Raw genomic sequence first — 15,384 nt, 5'->3', positions numbered from 1 at the left:
TATTCTCCTGTCAAATTTTGAAGTAATTATAGCGAACAAAATTTAGTGTAATTTAATTTTAAATCTTCTGCTAATTGTCAGTGACTTTTGAACCTTAGAATCAGGGCTACCATACGCATGGCAAATGTAATTATGGAATCTGATTTCCTATATGTTGTAAGCAATGAAACTGCTTTAATTGACACTGATATATATTTGTAATAACTTCTGTGTAAATTAAAAATCAATGCCAATATTAGCTCCCTGGATTCTATTTTTATCAGACTGCTTATTTCTTCAGAATTCAGGAGCACATATTTTGCAGAACGTACAATACGTATTTTAAATCGCAGTGTATTTTGCATGCATGCCATTTATGTTTAAATCTCGCGTATCTCACACTTATGTACACACACATAAAGACAAATCCCATCAGATCTAGGCTGCCTTCAGGAGGTTTTGCTTCCAGCTGATTTTTGATAGATTGTCAAGCATGCCTCGCCATGACTAAGTGGGATATCACTGTATTATCTGGTATCAATGCTGCAGTGCATTGTAGATATCCAAAAGAGGGATACAAAAGAAGCTGGAAGTAGAATTATTCACTTTACTTTTTTTCCTTCCAATTTTTATAGCATATTCTACATTTTTAAACGCTTTTGTGCATTCAAAGACATACTTGGCAAACATTGTTAATTTGTCTCCTATTTTTTCATTTTTCTTTGTCTCCATACTATTTATTTAAATGTCAGAAAGCAAACTATAAATACAAATATCTAAAATACATTTAAAATTTCATACCAAGGAATGTGTTTTTGCTCAGCATCAATAAAAATATTTTGTTATCTAGATACAAGCATTTGTTATGAATTCAGGTAAATTTCACACTAGACTTCAAAACAGTCAATAGATGCTGTGGGGAGTGGAAGGAAGGTGATCTTTGTGGTTCAAGCCCTCAAAGCCAGCATTCTGGATTGCATAAAATATTTTTCTATTGTCATAAAGAACCGAATAAGTTATAATTTTTCCCAAAATGTAAAAAGCTGGAAGTGTATTTTGAAATTACCTTTTATGTTTAATGGTGTTAACCATATAAGGTATGGATTAAACAAAGATGAATTGAGTGACAATACAGAGAATAAGAACACTCACAGCTCAAAGGTCTTGCTCTCACACACAGCACAGGGCCACATCTGATCTCACAGTGGTTTATCCTGCTGTGACTGCACAGACTTCATTAAGCTTCATCCTTTATATAAACACAAATGAATACATAAATAGAAAGCAAAGACTTGCACAGATTTTACAGTGGGAAGGGGGGAGGGTGGGAGGTGCAGAATCTGAATTGGGAAGCATCCAGTGCTGTTTTCAAAGGCTGTTTGTTCACATTGTATTCCTTAGAAAGGAAGCTAATTTACATCAAAGCAGCAAAAACAGTGCAATATTATAAAATGCAGGGAAATTTTGCCTTTCAAAGTAATAACACTTCTCACCTGTAACTGAAACTCAATGTGATATAAATTAGGTCTTTTAATTAGAAGTATTAAACCAGACCAGCTCCTTACAATAATTTCAAGTAGAGAACTCTCTTCTTTCCTGGATTCTTTCCTAGCAATACTAGTCAGACATCATGGTGTACCTAAGATTCATATGCCAGAGAAAGAACCACCACCATTCCTCCACCGCTCCAGGCTCTTTGGAAAGAACAGAAAATAGAAAAAAAATCAGACAACTTCAAAACATAACTGATTTCTGTTAGGTTGCAGAAAGAAGCACATTTTTGCAACCAGTGAACTAATCCCTTTTAAAAAATAATGAAAAGAAACAGTTTATAAGCTAGATTTTGCAAATACCACAAAGTCCCAGCATACCCAATGTACCTGTAGTTATATTTTACTCAGCAAACAAACCTTTGACTTGTAATTTGCTTCTGATGTAGCCTAAAAGCACTTTATAATATTAAAGCTTATTGATGCCTGTAAGACCCTCTTACCTACAGCTATTTCAAATGTAGTGAAATAACGCAACACTAATCTCTAAGACTTTTATTCCATAATAGATGTTTTTCTCACTAAATCAATTCAAAGGCTAATTGGGGTGGAAGGTGACTATCTCTAGTGGTTATAAATACATTTGCATTGCAATCAATCTTTTAACCGGCTGATGTTTAGCGAGGCTGAACCAGAGCCCAGCCCGGCCCCGGCAGTGCCGCCCGGTCCAACACATAGTCAATGCTGCCATCCAGTGGCACATCCAGTGGCACTTCCAGCGCTGGCTCCTCTCGCCAGACCCCGACTCCCACACCCTCGCCCTCACTTCCCGGTGGACACGCAGGCAAGAGGAGAGAGGGATAGGGGAATGAGATGACAGGAATGCAGGACTCCTTTGCTCAACTCCACCTTTGTCCTGAGGATTCGACCGTCAGAGCGGCTCTTCCACCGTGCGGATACTGCCGCCCGAGCTGCCTCGGGTTCGCTGGGCACCAGAAGCTCGACCCACCTGCTGCAGCCAGAGGTGTAACAAAAAGCAGCAGATTACCAGGCAAGCCTCACCTCATTGAAAAGAAAGACCAGAAAAAGTTATTGTCTTCTTCACTGTGTCTTGGACCACCGCCCACGTCCATCATACATTATAAGTCACTCAAAACCTCTATTGAGTATGTTTCATCCTCCTGCCCAGTGAGAAGTCTCCTGTCACTTCCTGAAATAAGCTTACTTGCACACACCACCGAGGGGAAAAAAAAAAATAATAAAAAAAAAGGTAAGAACTTTGTAGTTTTATTGAGCACATAATTCAAGTTACTATATATACTGCACAAGTCTCAGGTGTCGGAGAGATAAAAACACACTCAATGCTCATCATGTAACCACCTCAAAAAATTTGCAGGCAAGGCTGTTCACAATATTCCTGTGAGCTAGGAAGTACAGAATATCCAAAATACAGAAGCCCGGTTTACTTTCAAAAAAACTCCCTATGTCTGAAATGGGTGATAAAGCTTCCCTTAGACAAACTTAAATAAACATTTTTGGGATGAAGAAGGTTAAAAACCCATTTTTACAGCTTTTGCCTGATAAGAAATATGGAGATGTGACAGAAAGCATCTGCTTTTCTACCAGAGAAGTTATTGGAGGAATGAGCTGTTTTATTTACTTAGTTTGCCTGAGAAACAGCAGATTATCTAAGTGATCTCAGTGATTCTTATCTTTGTGCATCATTTCTGAGTGGACAGCTTGCACTGAAGTGTGTCTTCCCCTTCAAGAAAGGGGATGGCCTAAATCAACTACTTTGCATACCTGCAAATTTAACTCATCATCAGCCAGACTGTTACCAGGCATTATCCATGGAAGGATCATACATAGTCAATGGCAAATACATAGTAAGCAAGTAGCCAATACAACATTTATGAAGCTACATTATTACTAGGTGGTCTCTAGAGTTTTACAACCAGAAACTTATAGTAGCAAATTGCTCTAATTTAGCAGACTGGGTTTACTGAAGCCAGCTATCATGATTGCAGAAGTTTGCTTTCACATGCCTAATGTTGTAGTAAACAGTTCACAGACTGTAAGTTATGATGTTAAGGCAGGGGGCAAAAAACTTGTATTCTCTCTGTTATTACCGAGATTTTGTACATATAACCTCAGAAGATAGTATTTCCTCTGTAAATGTTAGTGCTGTAACACGGTACTTCACACTACAGGTAAAGGCAGGACAAGGCCTTGTGTCAATGAATACACAGGCTAAAATGAATACTGAAATAGAAGTGGAAGCCTAAGGTAAAACAGCATCTTGAAGTCAGACAAAAAGAAAAAAAAATGTTAAGATTAGTTACAAACATATCTGCATAATGGTAGTTAATAGCATTTTCTCTAACTACAGTTTAAATTTACATTGTTGTTTAAAAGAAAATAGGGGATGCATTTTTTAGATGACCAAAAATTATATTTAAAAAGTTTTCTCAAGACATCAACCAAGCAATCAGACAAGTTAATGGAAGAAAAACCAAAATTCACTGAGGTTATTAAACTGATAAATACCTCTTGTGACTGAGAAAGTTTCTGAACTCTGTAATGCTGAGAGAGATGAGTACTGGAAGAAGTATTAATATAATCTTTCATTTTCTCATATTCTTTCTTAGGTATCTGATGATGAACACTACTGGTGACAGACTACTCTGCTCAGTACACAGTCAGTCTGCTGCAGCATGGCTGTTCTTGTACAGTGACTTTAAAAACCTTATCTGTTTTCACTCTTAATTTGAATTCAGCATATTTGGAAAAACTATATTTGAAAAAAATCACAAAAAGTCATTAAATATGTCCTTACAATCACCTGTCTATGCTGAGACTGCTTGTGGATTCTGATAAGCCATCTTAGTTTAAATATACTTCATTAAAAGCTTCACAGCTATTGAGTCAACTTTGTATCTTCACATGACACACTGACTAGAAGTGATCTGCTGAGTTTCCATTTAAACTGATTTTGTGCTTTTAGCTCTGAAACTTCTCTCACAGGTTATGATGTCTCACTGCTACACTGCCCTTACATTAGTGTGCTTACTGAAGAAAAGGTACAAACTAGCATAGTATCAGTGATGTCCATAAATTGCTAAATTGGAATGTTTGAATTTAAATCACTTCAGCAACCATAAAGTTCAGTGCATGAGTATCCCAAAGTTAAAAATTATAACAGCTGTTTAACTATGCTTTTGCTTTTTTTTGTTGTGATCTAAGAGCAATACTCACGTTTAAAAAGAAAGACAGTTTTTCTTGCACAGTAAGATCATCCACACGGAAGTAGATGCCATTTTTCTACTAAATCAGGTCCTAATTCATAACACATCTATACATCAGAAACGCCCTAGTTTTGCTGTACTGTGTTACTGTCTATTAAAACAAAATTGTAATCTTTTCAGTCCAACATCTTTTCTTAAAAGACTCTCATAGGCAGGTTTGATCTTTACATTATGATTTTCATTTCAGGGTAAGCTCTTCCATTTTTATTACTGCCTAACATGAACTCTCACTGAAATGTGACCTGACAATTTATAGCTGTATTCATTCATGCTAAGTTTTCTGCTCCACAACTACTGGGCTGAAAGTGTAGTATATTTACTGCAGAAATAATACTTCCTGCTATTCCCAACAAAGAAGGTCATACCAGCTTGACATGAAAGGAAATGTGATGCTTCATGTTTTTCAGTTGTGGCACACATTTTAAATTCATCATTAAAATCATCTATAGGAGAATGTTTATGCAAATTGCTTTTTTCCCCAACTCCCTTTTCTTTCTTTTAGGTCAGCAAATAGTTTATGTATATGGCACCACCCTGCCATATAGGGGAAAAAATATCAAATACACAGATTCAAAACTTACTGAGTAATACAATTAAAAAACAAAACAAAACAAAACAAAACAAAACAACAAAAACCAAATCGGACCAAAACAGTGAGGCTCAGGCCTGTCTGTGCCTGAGCTTTATTAATGTATTCTTATCCCATTGGTAAAATCTTACATTTTTGGAGTATGGAAGGAAAGGATCCCAAAGAGACATATAAGCTGTTAAGCTTCATGTTCTTATTAAACCAGATCAATAGCTGCACAGTTGTAGTTCCATGATGAAAGATGTGGTTGATTTTTAATTCAGTTTCATCTGCACACTAGTATTTCAGTTCCTAGCTGATCATCAGTACACAGTAACTATAGCTACTGTGCTAATTTCTGCATTACACATTTGTACATTAAACTTCCAAAGTTACTGGAAGGCTCAGAACATTAGATACTGCTGTCATGAAAAGACAGTTACTGAAAATTTGAATGCATTTTTCTAGTCAGAAATATCAGTTGCTTTTCCTTTAATTAGATAAATGCATTTAGAAATACGCAGCTATCATTTGTGCTCTGTAAGTATGTTTCCATGCCTTGTTGTATAGAAAATGCTCTACTGTATTATTTAAAACAATATAATATCAACAATTTGTAAATCATAAAAATATTTATAGGATAGTTCTTAAAAAACAAAGGTAAAGTCTTTTTTGAAGACCAGTTAGATTAGCCACCTATTGAACTTTCCTAGTGCGTCAACATTTACAACAGTTTAATATATTTAACACAAGATGAGCCGTTGCGTTGGGGTTGTGTGCACGTTATTTGTTTAGGGTTTTTTAAGTAACAGATTTTAGCTACAAAACGAAGCATTTTCTGAAGCACTTATTCAATTCCTAGTGATATTTCTCAAGCATATTTTATTTAAAAATAATGATTTCAGTTACAAAGCACATATAGTAAGAACTTTCAAATGTTCACTCTAAGTGGCAGCATTGCAGCACAAGTGAAATACAGTATTTTAGCACCCATAGCAGGAAATCTGTTTAAAATCAAAACCAACCAACCAACCAAAAAAAACCCACAGAAAGAAAAAAAAAAGGAAGCACATCATGCAAAAACTAATTCGGCAGTAATGCGAGTTTTGTGTCTGTACAAGTGGTGCAAAATGTACTTGAACCACCTTGCCCCCATCTCTCCCTTCTTTCCTAGGCTCAGCTTCACTGCTGATTTCTCTACCTCCTCCACCCCAGGGGGACAGAAAATGGGGACTGTGGTCAGTTCATCACACATTGTCTCTGGCCTCTCCTTCCTCCGCAGGGGGGAAGCTCCTCACACTCTTTATCTGCTCCAGCATAGGGTCCCTTCCATGGGAGAAAGTCCTCCTTGAACTTCCCCAATGTGAGTGCTTCCATGGTCTGCAGTTCTTCATGAAGTGCTCCAGCATGGGCTCCCCATGGACTAACAAGTCCTGCCAGCAAACCTGCTCCAGCATGGGCTTCTCTCTCCACTGGGCCACAAGTCCTACCACAACCCTGGTTCAGCATGGACTTTACATGGGGTCAAAGCCTCCTTTGGGCATCCACCAGCTCCAGTGTGGGGTCCTCCATCAGCTGCAGGTGAACCTCTGTTCCACCATGGACCTCCACGAGCTGCAGGGGCACAGCTGCCTCACAATGGGCAGTACCACAGGTGGCAGGAGAATCTCTTCTCTGGTGCCTGGGGCACCTCCCCACCTCCCTCTTCACTGACCTTGGTGTCTGTAGTGCTGTTTGTTCCACATATTCTCACTCCTTCCTTCTCTGGTAGCAATTGCTCCCACACAGTAACTCCTTCCTCTTCTTAAGTTTGTTATTTCAGCGGCACTACTGCTGACTCTGATGGGCTTGGCCTTGGCCAGTGGTGGGTCTGTCCTGGAGATGGCAGCATTGGTTCTGTTGGACATGTGAGAAGCTTCTGGCAGCTTCTCACAGAAACCACCCCTGTAGCCCCTCTACTACCAAAACCTTGCCACACAAAGCCAATAGAGCCATAGTGTTTCTGCTTTGATTTCAGCCTCAGACTTTAACTTTCAGCAGGTGGAAATACTTCCAATCAGCAGGACACACTCTCCTCATAGTTCTCAGATAAAGAAATGTCCCACTTACTTATAAAATAATAATTTTGAAAGATGTCAATCTTCTAAGTCTAATTCCCTGGACACCTAAAACTTCTGGGTAGGCTTGCAGAGCCACCAGTTACTTTGAGTGACAGGTGGGGCTGCAGTCTAAGCTTGGTGGTGAGGAGAGCAGGATTATGATCTGCTTCTGCTCCAGATGAGTCAGCAGACTCATCTTCTCCTGACCTCAAAGATGGGACAAAAGAGCACCTTGTCATGTTTAGCATTTATAAAGGATGAAAATTATTTCCAGGCTTGCAGGAAAGATGGTTCAGAGAAGAGATGTTCTCCGAAAACTTTGTTCCTCAATATCCCTTCTAGCCAGTTATGGTTGCATGAAGAACTTAATTAAAGCAAATATATCAATCAACCTCCTGTAGTAGTTCTCAGTGGTAGCCATTACTTTTGTACAGTTCTTAACAATTAAACTCAACAATTTCATGATCACTGTGGTCAAGACAGCCACCAGTCATCACTTCACCCATGAGATCACCTCTAGTTACAAACAACAGACCTAGGAGTACACCTTTCCTACTCAGTTTGCTTAGCACCTTTATCGAAAGTCAATATGTGCTTTAGGACTTTGAAAGGCTTCTGGAGTAGGCCCATGCAAACTTTCTGAAGGACAATAAAGACAAGTTCAACATCCTGCTCTTGGCTCAGGGCAATCTCCAGTATCACTACAGACTGGGGGATGAAGGGTTTAAGAGCAGAGAAGGACTTGGAGATACTGGTGGATGAAAAATGAGATCAGCAACATGCACTTACAACGTGCACAGAAAACCAACCATATCCTGGGCTGTGTCAAAGGCAGTGTGGCAAGCAGGGTAAGGGAGAGGATTCTCTGCCCTTCCACTCTACTCTGCTAAGACCCCATCTGGAGCGCTGCATCCAGCCCTGGGGTCCTGCGCACGAGAAACACTTGAACCTCTCAAAGAAAGTGCAGAGAAGAAAATAAAAATGATGAGAGGATGGGAACAGCTCTCCTATGAGAAAAGGCTGAGAGAGCTGGGGTTGTTCAGCCTGCAGAAAAGGAGATTCTAGTACTACCTTATTTTGGCCTTTCAATATTTACATAAGAAACATGGAGAGACACTTTTTATCAAGGCCTGTAGTGACAGAACAAGAAATTACAGATTAAACTGAAAGAGGGTAAATTTAGATTGGATGTAAGGATGATATTTTTTACATGGGGCTGGTGAGACACTGGACCAGGTTGCTTAAAGAAGTTGTGGATGTCCCATCCTTGGAAACATCCAAAATCAGGTGGGATAGGGCTTTGAGCTACCTGATCTAGTGAAAGATTTCCATACCCTCCATGTACTGGAGGGCAGTGGTGGTGTTTTGTGTTTGGACTAGATGTTATTTAAGGGTCTCTTCTAATCCAAAACACCTGAATTTCCTAGACCTCTTCAGGTCTTATTCCAGGTGGCAGAGACCAGCATAGACTTTATCTTTGAGTAGATTTCAAATGAGTGCATTTAAGTCTCTTCATTCTATTGCTATTATCAGATCTATTAAAGCATGTAACAGTAACACCTCTTAACTAAACAAACATAACTATAACTGCAACTCAAAGCAGCACTGAGTATCATGTTTTCAAATTCCTTGCCATGTAAAAAGATAAAATCTGTTCAGCAATTCTTAAAATAAGAGCTATCATTATTTCATCTAGGACTGTAGGAAAGGGGGGGGGAAAGGCAAATTTTATAAAACTATCTTTATTTTTTCTTACATTTAAACAGGGATGTATTTCATCTTTAGACATCCAACCAACATTTACTTCATTCGTTTAGACAGGAAAAATAACAGGATATAAATACAAATCATATTGGCACACCTATACCAGTGCTGACTGCTTCACTAAAAGAAAACCTTCTTCAGCATTTAAGTCAAGCACTTAAAAAAATTGCTGAAAAGCAAGTGCCTAGATACTAGTCCTTTCAGCAAATAAACAGTTTTTATATATTTGACCATTTTAAGTCCATACTATTCACACTTTGTTATGTGTATGGAGTTCAGATCATACAAACACTGTACAGATCAAAAACCTCTGAGAATAAAACTCATCAGGTGTACATACCACATGTACAAAGCTAAAAATTTGGTCAAGTACTACAAAGAAGGATGTTTTCATATGAGAATGGTCAAGTAACCTACTTTTCAGCTCAAATAAAGACAAAGAACTAACTTCATGAGTTTGAAATAATCAATAACACAGACTGGTGGAGTGGAAACCTTACGACCTGTTATACAGCGTGTTTTTGTAGACCAAGTTCAGGTTTTCTACAACAAACACCTGAGATCATGAACACGAATAACAATGAAGATCAAAGTATACATATAAGCACACAATCCAAACAATAAAATACACTTTTGGCTTTTAAGGATAAATAAATTACAAAATACAATTAAAATTCTTGTAAATGCAATGATTAATTCAAAAGTGTGCATTTATTTTAATATACATTTTAAATGCTACCACAAAACAGATTAAAAATAAATAAGTATGCCAAAAGACATTTGTGGATAGAAAAAAATGGCTAGAAGAATTATAAAAAAATGGAGATAATCTGAGTTTTGGTCAATAAATCTGTCTAGTCACTTCCATCTTTCACACTTTTTCTTTAATAACTGGTAGCTAAACATGACAAAAGCATAACTCTGTCATTATGGCTTTAAAAGAAGCATATATTTTCTGAAAAAGAAAATGCAAAATGGGCTGTCTTGTCTACAGAACCGTTGGTTTGCTCATATTGCAAGCACTTCATGGGACTGTAGAGAAGTACCTGACACACCCTTGTCATCCTATCTTACACTGCAAGACAAGCAACTTCCAAGAAAACAATCGTGGGAAATTTCGGGTGCCATGGGCTAGTATAGAGAGAAGTCTAACTCACTTCCATTGCATTTGTTTTCTAAATTAAAGAGCAAAATAATCTACAAATACATCTCTAACTTTTCATGGCACATTCATATTTTCAAATTAAAGATGATGTCAATCATCAGTTACCTTAGTGAACACACAGGCTTTAATACTGATTACACTTTAATCAGAATCACATTTCTTCTTTTATAATTGCTCTGTAGATCTCTTTTGAAGGCAATTCAATTTTGCTAACATTATTAGAAGCACAGCTTAAATTATACAAACTTCTGTATTCTTTGTACAAATGCTCTTGTAATTTCTACTGTACTGCAATACATTTGTAAGCATAACAAAAGCAGACTTTCAAACCAAGAGGCTACTGGAAATACTTTCTGTTCATTAGTATCTCCAGCATTTAGATAACTGTCAACAATTGAATCAGCCTCCCCAGTATCTCTACACAGTGACCATTTGGCTACAATATCAGCAGTAATACTGGGACAAAAGAAGAAAAACAATGCAGGTGTCATAAAATAAATCTTAAGATTTTATTGTTTTTCAATATGGTTGTGCATTCATATTTTTCTTCCGCATTTTTGAAGAGAACTGCTTTTGATACACTGCTACAAACTCAAATAACAGATTTATGGCATCTGTCTTCATCTAAGACACAGCTGCTACTTCCTAGAAAAGAAGAAATTCTTCTCAAGTTCAGTTTTGCTCAAGATACTGTTCATTTCTATCACATCATTGGTCCATATGTTGACGGTCAAAGAACCACTCCTATTCGACAATATTTTAAAGCTTTCAGAATAGATGAATTAAAGAAACAAAAGTTCAATGCAGAAGAACCAAACCAAAGCACACAGGCGTGACACTGTTTCTCACGGAGTCCTTTGAAAACGTGTTTACTATGGAGGTTTTTGCTTTGGGTTTTGTTGCTGTTTTTTGTAAGATCACAAGACAACAGATGAACAACTAAGCATTTTCCCATGTTCACTTGCTGCGCTGAATGGTTTTCCTTTTCCTCCGCTTGAATAAACAGCAGCACCTGCAAGTGTGACACAAATTACATATGATATAAAAAGAAACCACAAAACTAAACTGATTACTGTATGTTTCACTTAAGTACATAGCTCAGGCATAGCCAGCACCAAAAAGAACACACTATTGCAGATGATTGATTTATTAGTGAAAGAAACAGAAGTAGAGATATTTTTTACACATTTCATCTTTTTTTGGAAAAAAGTATCAAATGAAAAAAGCTATGATAGAAATAGCTACTAACTTTAGAGTATTGATGAGAGTATCAAAAGCACAGGCACTATAGGCTGACTTAAAAATGTGTTTGTAAGAGTAAAGGACACTCCATTACCTGAGTACTCTTTAACTGGTAATATTCCAAGCAGAAGCTTGCAGTTAAGATTGTATCACCTAAACTGTGCACTTAAGACACTACTGTTGCTAATACAAGAAAACTTGAGCTTCCTTTGTCAACCAGAACTTGGAAAAACCTTCCCCAAGGCTATTCCCCAAAATTTTTTAGAACAAAATATTCATGAACAACATAAAATTAATGTTCTCATCCAGTGCTGTGATAAGACTACTACAGTGAAAAATCACAGCTTAAGTATTAAGTACAATGACATTCTTTATTCTGCTTTATTGTGTACTATATGAAAGAAACTAAAACTGATAAATACTGTGAATTTTACTTAGCAAACAGAGACCATCTGAGAGTATCTGAAAGAACACTACAAAATGAAAAAGAATTGGAGGGGGCTAGGGACAGATAATACAGAGGAGGACTGCAGAAGTCCAGAAAGTACTTCTGAAAATAAACTGAAGAGGAAAGCAACAAAGAACACAAAGAAAATTAATTCATCTGAAAGCACTGTTAGCCTTATTTTAGGCAACTGCCAACTCCTGAACACCACCTTTAAAAGTAAAGCTTCCATTTACTAAAGCATTCACACTGTGCAATCAAAAGTGAACATGCAAGCTGTCTACCTTAACAGAGCTTGCCTCACGGAGTTCTGTGGTTTGGTTATTGAATTCTCACTTGCAGTGCTATACACCAAAGGGTCTTAAACTATGAAGTATAACAGAAGTGAAAGTATAAATGTACTCCATCAATAGCCTATCAGTAAATCCTTAAAGTCACCAAGCATTTTATATCACTAAAATTCAAAAGAAATACAGACAATTTAGTTTGGAATATGGGAAATGGGGAAAGCATTTGAAAATCAGGGAGAACAAGGGTCTAAAAATAAGGTTCTACAGGGGATGAGAACAACATCCAAAGTAAGGGGAGACAGAAGTTACCTTCTCAAAATATCCAAGGCACCCTGTCGCTCAGTCACTGAAAAAGTAGCAGTGGGCAGAGGCAGACCAGAACTGCTCTGAGAGTTACATAACTTTCAGCAGAAAAAAACATTGGTTATTGATGAAGAGGAAGCCCAAAATTAAAATTCAGTAGGGGAAACTACATAGATAAGTATTTTTACAGCTAGCAGAAGTATCATAATGTATTTACTAACTTTAAAGTACTTGTAAAAGAAGAGACAGAATTGGTTTTGAAGGCTACACTGACTGTAATTGTAATTCCCCCATTACTACTAAGCCTTTTTTTCCAACATCTGCCTATACCCGCTAACACCCATTATCTTATAGCTTTGAATTTACTCATAGATGTATGGACGTCAATTCAGTTTAATCTTTCTTTGACCCCAATCTTTTCACAAGAATTTTATATATGAATATACCACCAAAAAAAAAAGCATTTTACAGTGCTCCCTCCCTTTCAACATGAATTATCCTGAGTCTGTAAATGAGGAAATCCTACCCTGAACTGTGATGGTAAATCACTTTAACACTTGTTTGAGATTATGAGGCCTCAAGGAATGCCTACAGAAAAATTTTGTCTTGATTCATAATTTTAGCATATCAGAACCCAGGCTACATAAGTAACTGCAGGAAGATGAAAGCATGGCACACAATTTATATTCTAAAAAGACAATCTAGAATTTTAACTCTTCACTCTTCAACTAAATTTTGTTTATATGCAGCACCTCTCAAGTAGATCACACTTCTTAAATGTTTCAGATTGCTTGTATGCTCTGTGTAGTTCGAGGACACTTGAGGTTTTCTTGGTTCCTTATCAAAAAATTTTAACCAATCCTTGCTGCAAATCTCATACTGTCCTTTATTCTTTCTGCATAGCCCACTTAATTTGCTACTTCTCTTTCAACCAGAGAAGAATGGCACTATGCAATGAGAATTCAAGAATTCTATCTTTAACCAACATAAACCACTGCTTTTTTAATCCTGGTCTTCTGGAGTTTGAATAATACTACTACAAAGAGCATCATTTCTATGAGCAGTTGGGTTTTTTTTAATTATAAGAACTATTCAAGTATTTCAGTTCAGGGCAAATCACTAAATGCTGAAGACTCTTGCTTGGTGCAGGAAAATAAATCCCTTATTAATATATAACATATCTAAAAAGGTGAAAGGAATGTAAATTCCATGGAGAACTGTAAAACACAGGACTCTCTTGGAAATGTGAACTGAAGTACACTGAAATGTGTCTTTTTAAGTCTAGAAGTGCTAGACCGTCCAAGGCATATATGCACCTTTACATGGGAATAAGAAAAGTCAGACTGCATTGCCTGATAATAAATTTTATGAAAGAAACATAACTCTGAAACTAGAGATCCATAGTGCATAGTCTCTCAACTAGTATAATTCATAACAGAAACGCAGATATGTTCCTAAGGATACTGTCACTAGAGGGTGTTATTACCATTTATATATAATACAATATGCTTGGAGCCATATTTAAAGCTACAGAATGGAGCATTATTAAACAGTATTAGGCTACAAATATATCATTCAATATACATGCAAAATACATGAGAATAACTAAGTTTTAAAAAGTTTTAAAAATCTCTAATTCTAGGAAAGGATTTTTTCTTTTAACATCTATCATTTAATGACCGCTAACCTCTTTACCGGTAGTTTATAAAACATTTCTAGAGTAGGCAGTATAATAGCAATCTATAAAACTCAAAAACCACTAAACTTTTCCTGTACAATCTAAAGTGACCTTTGAGATATTATCTAAGGTAGCAATCTCAGCATGTAATGAACATTTCTTGTCCTTCTTAAAACAACCTTCTTAAAACTTTTTTCCTGTTAAATATCCTTCCTTCTACCACTTGAACAGTCCCTTCACTCAACATGCTAAAGCAACTTAATTTGTGTTTAGATAGCTGTGTTTTTATATTTGCCATCTACCACGTGGCAGCACTTTACTGCAGGATTAGTAACAAGTGTTTGCAGTGTCAAAGAGGATGCAAGATGCAAAAAGGACAGATGGTTTCCTGTTTGCCCTTCTCTGTCCTCCCACGGCAGAGCCTTTTGGTTATGCAAATCACACGTCTCATAGAAGCAACTGTTCTAGCAAAGAGTAAAGGAAAGAGAGGCTGATTGGTAAGGAAACGTCAGGGTAGAACAGTGATCAGGTTAGTTTTCTCCTTGGTTTACAACTCCAGTAAGTAACAACTGAAATAGGGCTGAAAGCTACTTTTTTAAAAACCCAAACAAACAAACAAACCATCAACAATAACAAAACATCACCAACACCCAAAAAACAAAACCAAGCCACCAAAATGCCAAAAACCTGACACCTACTGCTCATGCTTGCTGCACAGCAACACCATGAAAATGACATAGGATTTAGAATATATACTGAGAGTACATAAATATTTATCAAACAATGAAAGTGTTGAAAAAATGTCCCAAAACAACAAAATAAATCAATGGAAAAAAAAAATCTTGAATATACTGAGTACTGAAAAATATTCCACTGAAAAGGTGACAGAAGAGCTAATATTCAGTTAAATTATATTTGTGTTATAAATAGAAGACATCAGCAAGAGAAGTTAGCTTTGTTCATATTTTCAGAAGGAGAAAAGATTATGAAAGAGGTACAAAGTGAGTCTTTTTGGAAAACAACATCTCCTTAACACCAATAATGTCCATATCATAG

At 36.8% G+C, this 15,384-nt stretch overlaps 1 protein-coding gene across 10 annotated transcripts in view; it reads right to left on the bottom strand.

Annotated features, from left to right (window-relative positions):
• Positions 1–9,167: 9,167 nt before the first annotated feature.
• The window catches only part of CSNK1G3 (casein kinase 1 gamma 3), a 66,601-nt gene continuing 60,384 nt past the window's right edge, over positions 9,168–15,384 (bottom strand). For 8 of the 10 annotated variants that reach the window (XM_032675522.1, XM_032675527.1, XM_032675520.1 and 5 more), the window contains 2 exons: positions 12,657–12,748; positions 9,168–11,382 (listed from right to left, as the gene is read on the bottom strand). In XM_032675522.1, the coding sequence (XP_032531413.1) occupies positions 12,691–12,748 (58 nt within the window). In that variant the 3' untranslated portion in view covers positions 9,168–11,382; positions 12,657–12,690. The remainder of the gene's footprint in view (positions 11,383–12,656; positions 12,749–15,384) is intronic. The other 2 variants (XM_032675523.1, XM_032675525.1) reach the window with 2 other exon arrangements.

The sequence above is a fragment of the Chiroxiphia lanceolata genome, chromosome Z (genome assembly GCF_009829145.1).
Source record: "Chiroxiphia lanceolata isolate bChiLan1 chromosome Z, bChiLan1.pri, whole genome shotgun sequence".
Classification (NCBI taxonomy): domain Eukaryota; kingdom Metazoa; phylum Chordata; class Aves; order Passeriformes; family Pipridae; genus Chiroxiphia; species Chiroxiphia lanceolata.
Note: the sequence above shows the minus strand (reverse complement) of the source record. Positions and strands in the feature narration are given on the sequence as shown.